General features: G+C 41.1%; 1 protein-coding gene across 1 annotated transcript in view; it reads left to right on the forward strand.

Moving 5' to 3' along the window:
• Positions 1-14,606, forward strand: part of SORCS3 (sortilin related VPS10 domain containing receptor 3) — a gene marked incomplete at both ends in the record, with an annotated part of 300,986 nt that overhangs the window by 163,462 nt on the left and 122,918 nt on the right. The window contains one exon of the mRNA XM_084265556.1: positions 1,634-1,792. Coding sequence (XP_084121682.1) covers positions 1,634-1,792 — 159 coding nt within the window. The remainder of the gene's footprint in view (positions 1-1,633; positions 1,793-14,606) is intronic.

Below are 14,606 nucleotides of genomic sequence, written 5' to 3' on the forward strand. Positions count from 1 at the left end.
TAGTGTTTGGAGTGAAATGAAATAGATATTTTGATCAGATTAGAAAGGAGAAATGTACTAAAGCTTGGCTATGGGTGGAGGCCATCGGGACCTACTCTGGAGACTAATTCCAAGGTGGTCAGTTGTCTGGGGATGTTTCCCATTTCCCATGCTGTGCACCTGAGCACAGTGCAGGTGCACTTTTTCAGGACTTTTGGTGCAGCTTTCTGTGGGGACAGGTAGAAATTGCTTTATGAGGCTGGTAAACTGTAAATGCAAGGGATGTTGAAGGAGCTCTGAGCTCCAGCTGCATTCAGGTGGCTTCACCCTGGGGCAACGTTCAGTTCTAGTCTTAAAGGCCCTTTTCATTTCTTAATGGAAAGGATCAGAAACCATTTACATTATATTCACTTTCCCTTGGTGACTTCATGAAGTTAATGAGGTGCTTAAGATTAAACAAGCGCTGAAATTTTTTGCTTGATCAGGGTCTAACATAGCAAGGGTTTTACCATTCCTTGTAACTGATTTTTGCTGTCAAAATTAATGTGTTTCCTTACCGTAGTCTTGACGTTGGAGCTTTGTGAAGCTGGTTAAGAAAAGTTAACTTGGACATGCTAGTGTAGCAAAACTGCAGTGGATGTCAGCTAGCTGATCATTCTGCAGCTAGCTAAAAAAGGCAGTTCTGGATCTGTTTTCCTGCTGAAAGGCAGTTTCTATATTTGTTTCAGCCACGGTATCAATAACCTGCTGTGTTTAGCACAGCTCTAATTTATTTCCCACTGTTTGCCTTTATTTTATGGTACTGGCATTTGCTTTAATGTGATGTCATTTTCTCCAGATGTTAATAAGATGGTGTTAATGTTTCCACAACATTTTTCTTGATAACATTTATGTAGAGCATACCATCTGATAATGGGGAATCAACCTATGTTAAAATATTGGTAATAATTTTCTAATTAAAATTAGAGGCTCAGAAGTGTCTTCTTCCCTGTACAAATTGAGGTCATATGCTTTCCCATGCTTCAGGAAAATTACATGTTTGCTGAGTAGAGGAACATCTCCTACTATATAAATTGGAAGTATGATGTCTGAAATTGTGTATCAAGGTTTGCCAATGTGCACATGGACTATTTTCAGTCACCAGCAGCCGATCCACGTAGGCATTCTGTGTTTCCACTGAGGTCATGCTCTCATTTGTAGCTTTACAAGCTGCTGAATAATGAGCCTTAAATCTCAGGAGTGCCCTGTTGTGTACTTCTGAGGAGAGTATTCTGTGTTTGGGAAGAGAGGTGGTAGACTGGAAAGGAACCAGGAAAGCCTGGTATGCCTGTCTGGAGTTGCTAAACCCAACCAACATCAGCTTTGACATTAACAGAGTGTTTTTCATTCTTGCTAGGCTTTTTCTTTTTTTTTTTCTTAAATCTGGATAAAAATGAAAGAAAGGAATCACAGAATGAATCTATGAAGGAATCATCAAATAATATGGAAGTGAAACACTAACCCCCTCTATCTGGGAAATCCGATGAGCTGATTATATTGTTGAGCAATATCCCAAAAACACCTATGAGGAATCAGTGGTGTATGACCTCACTTTTAAACAAGAATTAGTTTCGTTTTTCCAATAACACTCTTTTCCCACCATTCTTCTATTTAGATCATGCTTCTTAGTGATCCAGAGATTGAGAGCAGCATCCTTATCAGCTCTGATGAAGGGGCCACCTACCAGAAGTACCGTCTGAACTTTTATATCCAGAGCTTACTCTTTCACTCCAAACAGGAGGAGTGGATCTTGGCCTACAGTCTGGATCAAAAGGTGAGCTATTGAATTCATATTGATTACTGAGCCAAGTGTTGAAGGGGGTAGTGTCTAGAACTGCACACTTACAGAGATCGTGAAAGAATTCTAGCATGGTTTGCCACTCCCACCTTGCAGGATTGAATGTGCTCAAACCCCACCCACTAACACCAAAGCAAACTTGCAAAAGGGAGTGGAGTTATGAAGTGATCATGACGGGTATTGAAACTTTAGTAGTAGTGATGGTACCAAAGATGAAAAGAATCTGAAATTGGACATGACATATGGAGCTATTCTGAAAACCTATTGATTTATAGGCCTTGGTGATTGCTGGAGGTTTTGAAGATCGAGCACTCAGGCTGAGTTGCTTGCAAACTGAACTTGCTTATATGACAAACTCCTCTGTGCCACTTTTTAAGTGACTTTTCAGTGCCTTCTGTTAGTGAGACAGCTCTTAATTCCATTACTTTGTCCTTAGTAAGCCTGCTCTTACATAGCACTCATGTCTTGAAAGTCACTGACCAATGCAGGTGCAGTGTGACTTGTGAAGTGTTGTGACTATAGAGCATGTGCTTCACTTCTGGAACAGCAGTCCCTAAAGCTGAGACATGGACCGGATGATCAAGTTACAAATTTCAGAAAGCTTAAAACTTGCCCAAATTTTTATCTTTTCTCTCTTCTGTTTCTGTCATCCATAGACATCCAACGTAAAAACGTGCTGAATAGCCACTTGAATTTTTTTGCATTATTCTGTTAAGTGTGTGTGTGTTCTGGGTGGGATTTTCAATTCTTACAGTTACTTTTGAAGTTTTGCAAACTAGTCAATCTCATGTCCCAGCTGTAAGGACAACACTTCCAACACATCATGCCTCTTGTATTTGGCAAAATTTATTTTGAAAGGCTAGTGCAAGTCTTTACTGAAGTAGTTACTGAGAGTATAATAAAATAATCTACTACTGCTGTACTTCCAGATGTAACCTTTCCATCCCCTTGTTAACAGAATGCTGTGCAGGCACCAGGTGGTTTGCTGCTGTGCTACCGATGACGCTTAAGTGACATTTGCAAGCACAAAGCTATTGTCAATACACTCCTTTCATAGTATCAAGTCCTTACAGTATGAGGGAGTTAGTCAAATGTCAAATAGTTTTGTGCACTCAGATGTTCAGTGTAACAGGGGTTTTGAAGTAGGCTAGAAAGACCAATCTATTTATTTGATGTCATGGAATGGTTTGATGCCACTTTTAAAATGGAGGCAAAGATTTTAAATTGTAGTGGCATTTGTACAAAGCCCTGAAAGAAGTACATATCTGATGAGGTGCCCATGGATGTGAGAAGACAGGTATCCACCCGCAAAGAGATCCAGCTGTGGTGAGTGTGGAACATCTATCTGCTCTTGGGTCAAAACACTGTCATTCTGTTTCCAGTGCTTTGTAGACCTTTTATGACATGTTAGCTACTGGAAGGAGAGACCAAAATACAAAGTATGCCCATGCACTTGACTTTGAGGTTATAATTATGCTCCCCTGGTCCCGTACAGCAATAGTGGCTCAGGTACATTTTTGCTTCTGGTCCTTCAAACTAAAGCATCTGAGTTCTGACCTCAGCTGTACTCTTCTGCTCAGAAGACAACCAAGGAGAATCTGTGGGTTAGAAACACCCTGATGCTGCACTGATTTTACCCAGGAACTGAACAAATTTGTCCACAGTGTAAGAGAAAAGATGAGGTTCTCTGCAGTTTCTTGGTCAAATGGAAATCGAGCAACATGAAATTCAGGCTTTGCCTTTATGTCTACCTTTGTCTTCAAGGCCACTCATGATGCTTTTCTTCAGTGTTCAGAAAGATGGCCTCAAGTGCAGGTTGAAAGTTTGTCCTTGAGTGGAACTATGGAGGCAATGCTTTTCCCAGTCAAAGCTTTTGCTTAACCCAGGTATAGATTATTCCCAGCCACATCTTGGCTTGTAGGAGCTGTAAAAGAATTGTCACTCTGGCTCAGGATCATGCAGCTTCACTGCAGTTACTGAACTATAGGGCAGTCCTGCTAAAGCGCAAAGGCTGTGCTATGGATTGTGGCAGTGGTGCTATGTGAAGTCCCCAGATGAAAACTTTTGAGAATTCAGTGTGATACATTCCTGCCTGTCTGGAGACAGGAGTACTGCCACAGCTGAGTGGGAAGCAGAGGTCAGCCATGGCCTTCCGTTACACAGGGGTTAGGCAACTGAAGAAAGTACCTTTTAGGCTAAAAATCCTAAATCCTTAAGTAGCTTTGTCAGGTTTTGTGCATCTTCATACAACTGTTGTGTTTGTTCTCTGTTCTCTGATCTAATCCATCCTCCCGTAACTGTGAATGTGTAAACACCTTTACAAATTCAATTTAATTCCTCAGATTAAAAAATGGCTTTCAGATTAATATTTATTTTATTAATTTTCTTTCAGTTAAAAATAATAATATGGTGTTGTGAGCAAGCTGTGGTCAACTTGGAAATTAATGAGAATGATGAATCTGAAAAATCCATTTTGCCTAATATGGTGTTCCACACAATGAAGTGAACTACCAACAGCTAGTGCCTCACAAACAATTGATTTGGTCACTGCCTAGATCAAAAGATTTAAACATTTTTTTGTGTAACAGAATAGAAAACAATATTAAAGTTTTTGTGTAAAATAAAAATACTCAGTGTTTTAGATATTCCTGTTCCATGGTTGTGATTCAAACCTCTTTCTTAATCACTCTTTTATCCCTCCTCTTTTTTAGACAACTTCTATATGTTTGACAGCAATATTAGACTATTTATCCACTTGGTTAAAAAAAACCCAACCAAACAAAACAAAACAAATCCAAGGTATTTTTAATTTTGACTTCTATTTTCCCTTCCAAGTTGGCATTGTAGATGGTGTATTCACAGTCCAAAATCAGGAAGGTGTATTCACTATTCTAAGACAGTAGTGAATGAACAGAGTAAGGTAGAACTCTGTGACGCCCTTGGGGAACCACAGGCTGTACACATCCCCCTGCAGTGTGGCAGTGGCCAAGTGTGGCTTTTCAGAAGAAGATATTCCCAGGTAGTGTTTTTACCCACATAAATAGTATCTGCCTATGGTCTCTTAGCTTGCTATGAGACCTCAGATCAAGCATATGTATCCATGATATGCAAGGCTTGTCCTCTCTTTCCTGAACAACTGATGCCTTCCTCTGGTAATATTTTAGTTGTGAATTTTCTCAGCCAGTCACTGTTAGGCCACTATTATGTATAATTTTGATGATAAGTGTATGCTTCCAGCTTCTCCTTCTGGCTCCCTCTTGCTCTCAGCTTTGATGTTTGGGTGTTGTGAGATGCTCTGCAGTTAGGCATACCATTCTTCTCACTGCCTTCTTATTGAATAACCAGATTCCCCTAGTTTATATCTTGCATGGATCTGTTTCTATACCTACCTCTGGACTTTTGCTACCAGTCTCATGTGATTCCAGTTTAAAGCCCAAACCTCACAGCAATCTTATGTCCAGAAATGACCTCCTCCTTCTTTAAGAGAAGGAGCCCATCTCTTCTCAACAGAATTTTTCTTGAAATATGACTTCATAGCTGAGAAAGCAAAGGCTTTCTCGCAATATTACCTCTCCCATAACTTGAAGTAAATGAATACAGCATCAGTTGAGTCCCCAAATCTTTTATTATCTCTCCTAGATAGTTATTGTCCTTCGTTTTCCTGCTTGAGGCTACTCCCAGGAGCAAGGAAGAATGTTCAGTGAGAGGGATGGAGATCAGCAGGCTTTCTGAAAGATGTTTTGCTGTTTGGCTGCTGGTTACTTTGTTCATTTAAGAACCAATCACAGCCACCACCATTTTTTTCTCTTTGGAGTATCCAAAGAGTTATTGAGGATATTTCCTCACTATGAGTCAACACAGCATATCGTTCCTGTTCTTTATTTTTGTAGCCAGTTATGACCCTCCTCTGCCTTGCTAACTCTCTTGTATTATCAAATAAATGCAGTATGGCAGAGCCAAGAAATCTGTTTGCGTGGGCACAAACGTGTAACAAGGCCGTAGACCCTAATGTCTTCTCACAACATATAAAGCATAGAAAGGAGGAATTTTTGCAGGGCTTTAAGCAAGCATGGGTGGGTGTACTCCCCCCCTGAGCAGCCATGTGGCATTGTGCAATTATCAGGCCCTGGGAGATTAATTGCATCTTGTGAATTGAAAATGTTGGATCTCTTCCCAGTAGCTTTGTGTGTGTCTACTTTATTGATAAAATAGTGCAATCTGATGTGTGCACGTGGTCGTTCTGTTAATGGACCCCTGTGGCCTTTGACAGAAAGTGGACACCATGTAAATGTTCTAGCCAATTTTTCTGCAAATCAGGCTGGGTCTCACTGGTAGAGTCTGTATGGCACTTGGATATAGGAGCCAATGTAAAGGGAAAATGGGGCTTTATCTTCCACTTTTCACAGGTGTTTGCAGAAAATACATAGGAAGGTATTTTAAATGATTCTTTTATCTAAGTGTAATAAGGGGAGTATATAAAAAAGGTAGGATATTGTCTGTTGGGAAGTATTGGAAACCGCTTTTTGGAGCGCTGTGAAAGTTCAGAGTCTGCCAGCATATAGATGAGGTAAATTTTTCACTGCTGCAATTCACAGTGGCTGAGGCTGAAGGCCATGAATGAATAGTATCAGAAATGCAAGACTATTTCAAGTACCTCATAATTTGTCTCGTTTATCCAAGGAACCAACTAATTCTCAATAAGCCAAACTTTCCATGACCCAATACCCTCTTGGGGAGTGGATCATTCTGGAGGTGGAAATGGAGAGAAGTTTCCAGTTCCATGGGATTTCCCTTGGAATGACATTGAAACTTCTTTCACAGCAACCCACACAACTCTTTTGCATGACTATTTGTAAATATAATTAAAATAAAAGGGAGAAAATATTAGGGAAAGAGAGAGAGAGATTTACAATATTTAAAGTTATCATTGTTAAGAGAAAAAAGAAAACTTATGCCAAGACATACAGTTCCACTTTTTCCTTATAGGCTAAACTGTGATTGGGAACCCACTGGGAACAGGTGAGAGACCGAGTCATTCAATAATTGACCAATTTAAATTCCCCAGCTACACCATTATGCATTTGAGAACACTGGGTAAACAAGAAGTTTGGCAACCAGTGGCTTCTCTCTCCATAGGACTTAATCTTCAGCAGGAAGCGAACAAAATAAAACAGGTTTCTTAATATCTCTTTGAATGAGGTGATAAATACAGTGTGCAAGATAAAGTTCTGCTGTATCACCAGGTTGCACCTGGCAGACAGTATCAGGTCTGACTGGGGAGATTCCTTCATTGTTAGAGATGCAGCAAGTTGTGATCTGAAAATTGAATGCAGTGCATGTCAGAGCCCTGGCTATCTGGACTAGACACTGCTGAATTTATCAGAAAGAATCACAGATAACACGAGGACAACCAGGGAAAATTTTGGTGGGTTTTTTTAATAGCATAGACACAGAGAGCAGAGAGCCAGAGACATGAAGGCAGTGCCTCTCTGCTGCCATGCCAAACTCTGCCCTGGAGTTTGGGCCTGGGCTCTGAGCACCACACTGGGCAATGGGCACAAACTGGAACACAGGAAGTTCTGTCTAAATATAAGGAAAAACTTTATTCCGAAGGTGACAGAGTACTGGGACAGCCTGCCCAGAGAGGTTGTGGAGTCTCCTCTGGAGATACTAAAAACATACCTAGATGTGACCCTGTGCAACCTGGTCTAGGTGATCCTACTTTAGCAGGGGGTTGGACTAGCTGATCTCCAGAGGTCCCTTCCAACCCCTGCCGCTCTGTGAGGATATTGTACTTTGAGTTGGAACTCTTAATGTTGGACAGTGCACTTCTAACGCAGGAGCTGCACACTGCAGACCTGCTGAAATTAAGCAGTGTGTGCTGCTGCATGTGCAGCGTGAGATGTGGCTGCATCCCATGCCTGTAGGTTTGCTCTCCTTAGGAACTGAGGTATGGGGCTGGTGTGGAGAGGTGGGTTGGTGTCTGCCTCACATCTCATTTTGATATAAATCAGTAGGCACCCAGAGCTGTCACCTAGTCCTCAGCAGCACTCCTGGTCCTGGAATTTAGATGTAACTGTAGTTGTCAGAAGTGCGAGCAAGCTCTCCTTTAATCAGCAGCAGCTGAGACTGCACCTCTTGGGTAAAACTCAGCTTTTCTTAGCAAGATATGAACATTCTATTTAACAAGGAAAATAAGCTCTTTCTGCTCCCACATGGATCCTCATGGTAGAATCACCATTTCATTGTATGATGTGAGAGAACACACTGGGGCTAATTTCTCATCATGGCTCATTGACAGCTGAAGAGCACGATGACTGTGGTTCCAGTCATATGGATACAACACTCAGCTTTCAAATTTATCTTACACCAGTCACTTGGCATTTGAGCACCCTGCAGAGTGAGGCTAGAGGCACACCTAATGCATTCTTTTCTGCAAAGAGGGAAGAAATCGAGGAAGCTGCAATAATAACAATTATTCCTACAGGCCTATCACACTGAGGAACAAAATAAAGTGAGCACGTTGCCCAACTATAAAGGAAAACTTAGTGTTTTGTGCTTAATGTAAGCCATGTTACAGTAACTACTCTTAGAAATCCCTACTGTGCTGACTGGTCCATTGTATTACACATTCATATTAAGAAACAATCCCTGCCCCAGAGAGCCTGCAATTAAACGTGAAGCTGACAGACAAAGCATTGTCCCCAGAGTATCCATAGTGTATTCAGGCACAGGTCATTAAAGTGTTTCATTGCCTAACTACCGCTGAGGACTATAACAAAGTCAGAAACTGAACCCAGATAGAGTCCTGTTCCCATGACTTAACCACAAATAAGCCTTTCATCTCTCTGCATTTTGAATGCTCTTCTGAGAACATCAGGTTCTACAAACATCATGTATCCTTTGCTGGACAAGCCACCTGCCAGCAGCATTCCCAGGCAGGCAGGGCTCCATCAAACAGATAAAGCAAAATGTTAGTAAAGTTAAAAAAACTCAAACCAAACAAAAAAAACCCCACCAAACCCTTGAGATTGGGAATATTTAAAGACAGTTTACAGAAGTCTCTTCTTCAATATGGTAATGAACTGAAGAATCGAAATCACTTAACTTCATTTACAAATCATGAATATGTATCAGTGCCTTTAAATGAAAGGACGACTAAAACAGATATAGTGTTTGTTCAATTCATTAAAAGGAAGACAATTTATCAGGAGGGTTTTTTCTACTCTTAAACTAAAGCTATATGCAAATGTAGGGAAATCAAGACCTTGTGCTAATTCTGCTGCATGATGAATATTTTTATAATCCTAATTAGAACCAGTCATTTAGTTCAGCAATTTCCCCCAATCTAGCCAATTTGAAATTAAAATAGATGCCTTGATTACAAAACTCATTAGCAAAGAAGCACCCTTTTCGCTAACCAGTTCATTTGGAATGCACAAACTGAATGAAGTGAGGAGCACTTGTGTTGTCAATTGCCATAAGTGAAGTGAGCTTAATTGTTAGCATTGTGAAGTATTTGTATTGCTGCATGTTTCATTGCAGTATAATATATCATTCATTAAATGTAACAAAAGCAGTTTTTAAATGATTTAATTAAGTGTTGTTGGTGCACCAGGTAATTTTTGTAAAGTCAAATGTCATGATTGTTTGCATTTGAAATATTGATGGGCATTACTGTCGGAAAGAAGACGTATGACTCTGCGTTTATCATTTTGATTATGGTAAGTCTGGCAGTTTTAATAGGAGATTAGAAATTAAATTATGCAACCCTGGCTCTACTTCAGAAATGCCCAATGAATTTTTGTCCTGGCAAAATAGTGAACTTTGTGCTTGTGATGATTTGTGGTGGCAAAAAGGAAGTAACTGCTGGTGAAACTTGATTTAGCCAGAACAGACTTTCCTGTTGCTTTTTATTTATGCTATAGGTACTTCATGAACAGGTTTTACTTTGAAAGGAAAATATAGAGATAAATGGAGCGAAACACATTTGATGCTTAAATGTGCTCTTCTGCTGAAGGAACCTAGTTTATTGTGTAACAGAGCAAGGATCCTGTGGTTTATTCCTGGGCCATGCTAAATCATGGCTGTATATTGATTTTATCTGGAGCTTAAGTGGGCCGAGGGGTGGTTATAAATATAGCAGGTGGGCATAAACATGAAGGAATGAAGAAGGCCGAAGAAAAAGAACACTGGGACATGATTTATTTTGCCTGGCTGTGGAGGTCTAAAATGTAGCAGTGCACAACTGTAGTAGGTGCCGAGGCTGCACATAGTTGGTGGTGATCTACTGAATAGTGTTGATCGATTTCTGGAAGCAGATGTAGGTGACTATTTTAGGATGAGGTAAATTGTACCTTGGACTCGTTTGTATTGACTAGGCCTCTACTGGCTGTCAAAGAAGTAATTTCCTTTGCTGAGATGTAAGTATTTGCTGTATTACCTGAGATTAGGGGACTTGAAACCAACACTGCTGTCTGGATGTGTGCAAAATGGATTACATGGGATATGATTCCAATATGATCAAAGCAACAAAAAGCATTAAGTTTCCTAGCTCCTGCTATCATGCCTACAGTTCACAATAACCCCCAGCCTGGATGAGAGAACAAACAAGACGTGCAAGCAAAGATAGAATTCCCGGTCTTTTGTTTATGAGGATTCATTTGTGTAGATGTGAGTTACCTACCAGCTTGCTTTTCAGTGAAATGAGTTGAATTCAGAAGAATTTTTTTGGCCTTGTTTTTTCTTTTCCCTTTGCTTTCCTTCTCTTTCCACCCACCCTGCACCTCCTCCCCTTTTTTCTTTGCCTTCAATATTGTTTTTCAAAGCTCTGTCTCATTATTTGCCTGATTCAGCAGAATTATAGATGATACCACTTTCAACTGAAGTAACTGCACATTTCAGCTGTTGACTCTGTGCAGATGTCTGCTGATGTTCACCATGGAAAGCTTCAGTCTGGTGTCCTTTGCCCTCTCATTGGATTCACTCAGTGTAGTGTTTGAGTTTCGAAACTCAATACCACAGCTGAAGTAATGGAGAGGAGCCTGTGATGATGAACACAAACTTGAGTGAATTGTCATGAAATTTTCATTTTTAATTGAACTACATATAAAATGTAGAACTTAATAGAAAAACGGCAACCTGTACCTCAGAGCAGCCAAATGGTTTAGCCTGGGTCTAATTTTAAGATTATGCATAAATGCTTTTGTGTATTAAAGTCAGTAAGTATGTAAGCCTTTACACATTAGGGTGTGAAATGATTCTACAGACAGGCTTTCACTATTGCAAAGTGCCTGCAAAGACACTGGAGTTGTGTATGGGCTTTTAATGCTGGGGCATTAGGTAGTTTCACTCTTTTGGGTTTTGCTGTCCTCTCATCTTTAATGCTTCAGGACGTTAAAGCCATAGCTCTGGGAAGGTGAGTCTGCCAGCACCTGAAATTATGTTGGTGGGCATGTAGAATTCAATAGAGAGGGGCACAATTTAATTCCCTCAGACCAAGAGTGCTTTCTGGAAGATGGCGATTAAGAGCTGTTATGTTTTGTTAACTAAGAAGGGTCATGCTTTATCCAGAAGCATTTGGGACTCAGAAGCTCCCATTACTGTCAGTGATCAGGCAGCAGAGAACTGTTGGAAGCCTGCCCAACAAGGGACTATTCTTTCTGTCTGGGTAATGATGGCATTAATTAGTGTTTGCACATTGCCTTGACAATACAAGACCTTGCTGTTTGAAGTGTTGCACATTAGGATGGCAGTAGACTACTTAATACTTTCTTCTTTAATGTCCTCAAAGCTGGATGTTTGAGATGGGATTGACCAATGTCCTTTAGGCTGCCAGCTGGATGGATGGTGCTGAGGATGGTACAGTCTTTCCCCCCATGAATGCACCTGCGCATGCCTACTTGTTATATCACCAGGAACCAAGCGCTTGGACAGTCTGCGAGGTACTTCTCAAGGGCTACATTGATTGCTGTGTGTCATGCAGCTCTCAGCCAGGCCTGGGTACAGCAGGCTGTGGCTTGCTGTCCGTGCCTTCCTGAAGGCAGAGGTGTTTTGGCTTCCTGTTAGTAACTGCTGAACCTCTGGCATAACCTGAAAAAAATTGTTAGTACCTGGAAAGAGAACTATGTGAACCATCCAGGGAGGGGAACCTTCAGGAATTGTACAGTGCTGATCCTGCTGCAGAGGCTCAGTTGTAGTTGGCAGTGCCAAGGACCAAAGTCTCTGTTGCTGTTTTACTGCTCTTGTAGCTATTCTTTCCATTGCAATTGAGGATGTGCAGGGCACAGTCAGGTCATCAGATGCTGCTACAGGCTGGCCCTCGAACATACAGAGCATCTGTGACTTGATTTCACTGGGAGTCTATTGCCATGAAAGCAATATCTGCATAGCGCTTTCCTGCTGAGCATGTCACATTCATTTGACAGGACACTCATTATATCTTATCTCTACCAGTATATTATCAAAATCTTCTTATACCACTGACACATGTGTGTCTGATAGCCAAAGAAAGAGAAACTCCAGAAAAGGAGCAGGCAAGAGCTGACATTTCCTCTCTACCACACTTGTGTGAAGCAGAACCTGATTTTGTAAATCCCCAAATGCCCTGGTCAGTTTTGCACCTCGCCATTCTCATTAGGTCCCTTTCTGCTGTGACCAGAAGGAATCATCTGGTTTACCCAGCAGTGCCAGTGCTGCCAGAGTCTTGTCCTGGTCATGTTACCTACCACTGCCACGCAAGGGGTATTTAAATGGCTTGGAAATCAAAGCGTGGTGATTGCCAACACAGGGGCAGAGGCAGTGAGAGAGCAAACTGGAGGGAAAGTGAAGTGAGCTATGCAAGGTTAGCCAGCTAACTAGTGACAGAACTGCAACATTACCTAGAGTCCCTGAAACATGTTCCTTTGCAGTTGCTCAGGCATCCCTATAGAAATGTTGCAGGAGTTCCTCTTCTTGCAAGCTCTTCTGTCCCGTCTTCAGGCTCTGCTGGTTGGGGTACGGGCCTCATGGGAATGTCACATCAGCAGCTGCTGTAATTGTAGACGTACCACAGGGCAGAGAGGGCCTTTATTTTTCATTGTAGCACAGCAGCCTGCTTAAAAGCTCATATATTTAATTTCAAATAATTCAGTGGCTGTTGTGCGAGACAGATTTCTGTAATACTGGAAGCTGGTACGTCGCCCGGATTTTGTCTCAGATTGCCCTTTGCAAATAGGGTTTTTTATGTCTCTCTCCTCCCCTTTGTGAGTTGCTACAAACCACCCCAGCCTCCAGTGCTTGGTTTCGGTGGGGAAATGGACCGTGTTCTGATCTAATACCACACCTGAGCTGGTTTAAAACAGATGGGTGCAATCACACAGGCAGCAGCTGAAATTCAGTGTGAGTCCATTCATTTTAGCAGGGAAATGCTGATTTACATCACTGGAGGATCTGGCCTGAAAACATGTATAGCATTCTGTTGTCACAGAAAGCAAGATAGATGTAGTTTACTCCTTCCACTGTACAGGGTGTTGGGTTTTTTCCCACTAAAATCTGCCTGTTAAGAGATGCAGATTCCCTGGGCTCATCTGCCCGTGTGCAAGCTATTGCTTATGTTAAGGCAAATGTTTATTTCCATTGTTCACCTTGATACATGAAAATTCACCTTTTTTTTTTCCCCTTTACTGAAAGAAACTGCATGTAATCAATACTATTCTGGGAAATAAAGGTGCAAGAGGAACAAATGTGTTTTGTTCCCCCAATAGGCACAGGCGATTCAAATTTCCCATACACTCAATGGTAACTCAGTAGGTAGCTCAGCTTTTTGTGCTCATTGCTTCAGTGGTGAAAAAGAAGGTCACTGCCTGGATTTTCAGGTCTAGCACCTCAGAACTAGCAATATCAACCTTTTACAAGTCATGAATCGGTCCTTTGAAAGTCATGAGTTTGGCAGAGAAAAAAACCAGGAAGGTTTTTGAATAATTTCAGTTGTATTTCTCTTGATGCTTCTGTGACTGAGGAAAGGTTGGGAATCATGTTTGTTAAATGCTTCCTTACAGTTAGAAGCTTTATCTCACAAAAAAAAAAAAGAAAAACAGGTAGGAAGGAAGACAGGATTTTCATAATCTCCTGATTATGGCACAGTTCTGTTGTGGGCCACTCGTGCTTCTAAGAGAGATCTTTAATCATCATTGCAAATGTGGCACAGCAGTTGCATTTTGGTGCTTGTTTCAAACTGGTGTTCCATATAGGTTGTCTGGGAGAAGGCTGGTGGCCTTTTTCTATAGGACATGCACACACTTGTGTGCGTGTTTGAATTTTTGCAGTAGAAGCCCCACAGCAGTTTTGTGGCAGTTACAAGAAGTTCTCCCAGTGTAGTAAAATTCTTTAGGTTTGTGTTCAATTGATTTTTATAGGACCATGGGTGGTTATAAAATGAAAGTTAGGGCATGATGCAGTAAAGTTTTGGCACATCCAGAGTATTGTGGGTATGATAAAAGGAGGATCTGAGGCACCAAAATGAAGGGTGATATTTTTGAGAGGACAATTGATAAAAAACCCAAACAACCCCCCAAACTTAAAAGTTTTTTAGAAAATCCTTGGGATTCTGTGCAAAAGGAGGAAAACTTGATCCTTCCCACAGCCTCCTACTTTGGGCCAGAGGGTCAGTGATCATAAACCATCTGAATGTAGATTTGGTAGCATTTTATACTTGCAGTGTTTAAGAGATAACAGCACGTACAAATAACACTAGCAATATATACTGTACCCAAGGGAACTTTCCTGCCATACAGTAAGAGAACAGTAATGT

Source organism: Gallinula chloropus (assembly GCF_964237585.1).
Source record: "Gallinula chloropus genome assembly, chromosome: 5".
In the NCBI taxonomy this organism is placed as follows: domain Eukaryota; kingdom Metazoa; phylum Chordata; class Aves; order Gruiformes; family Rallidae; genus Gallinula; species Gallinula chloropus.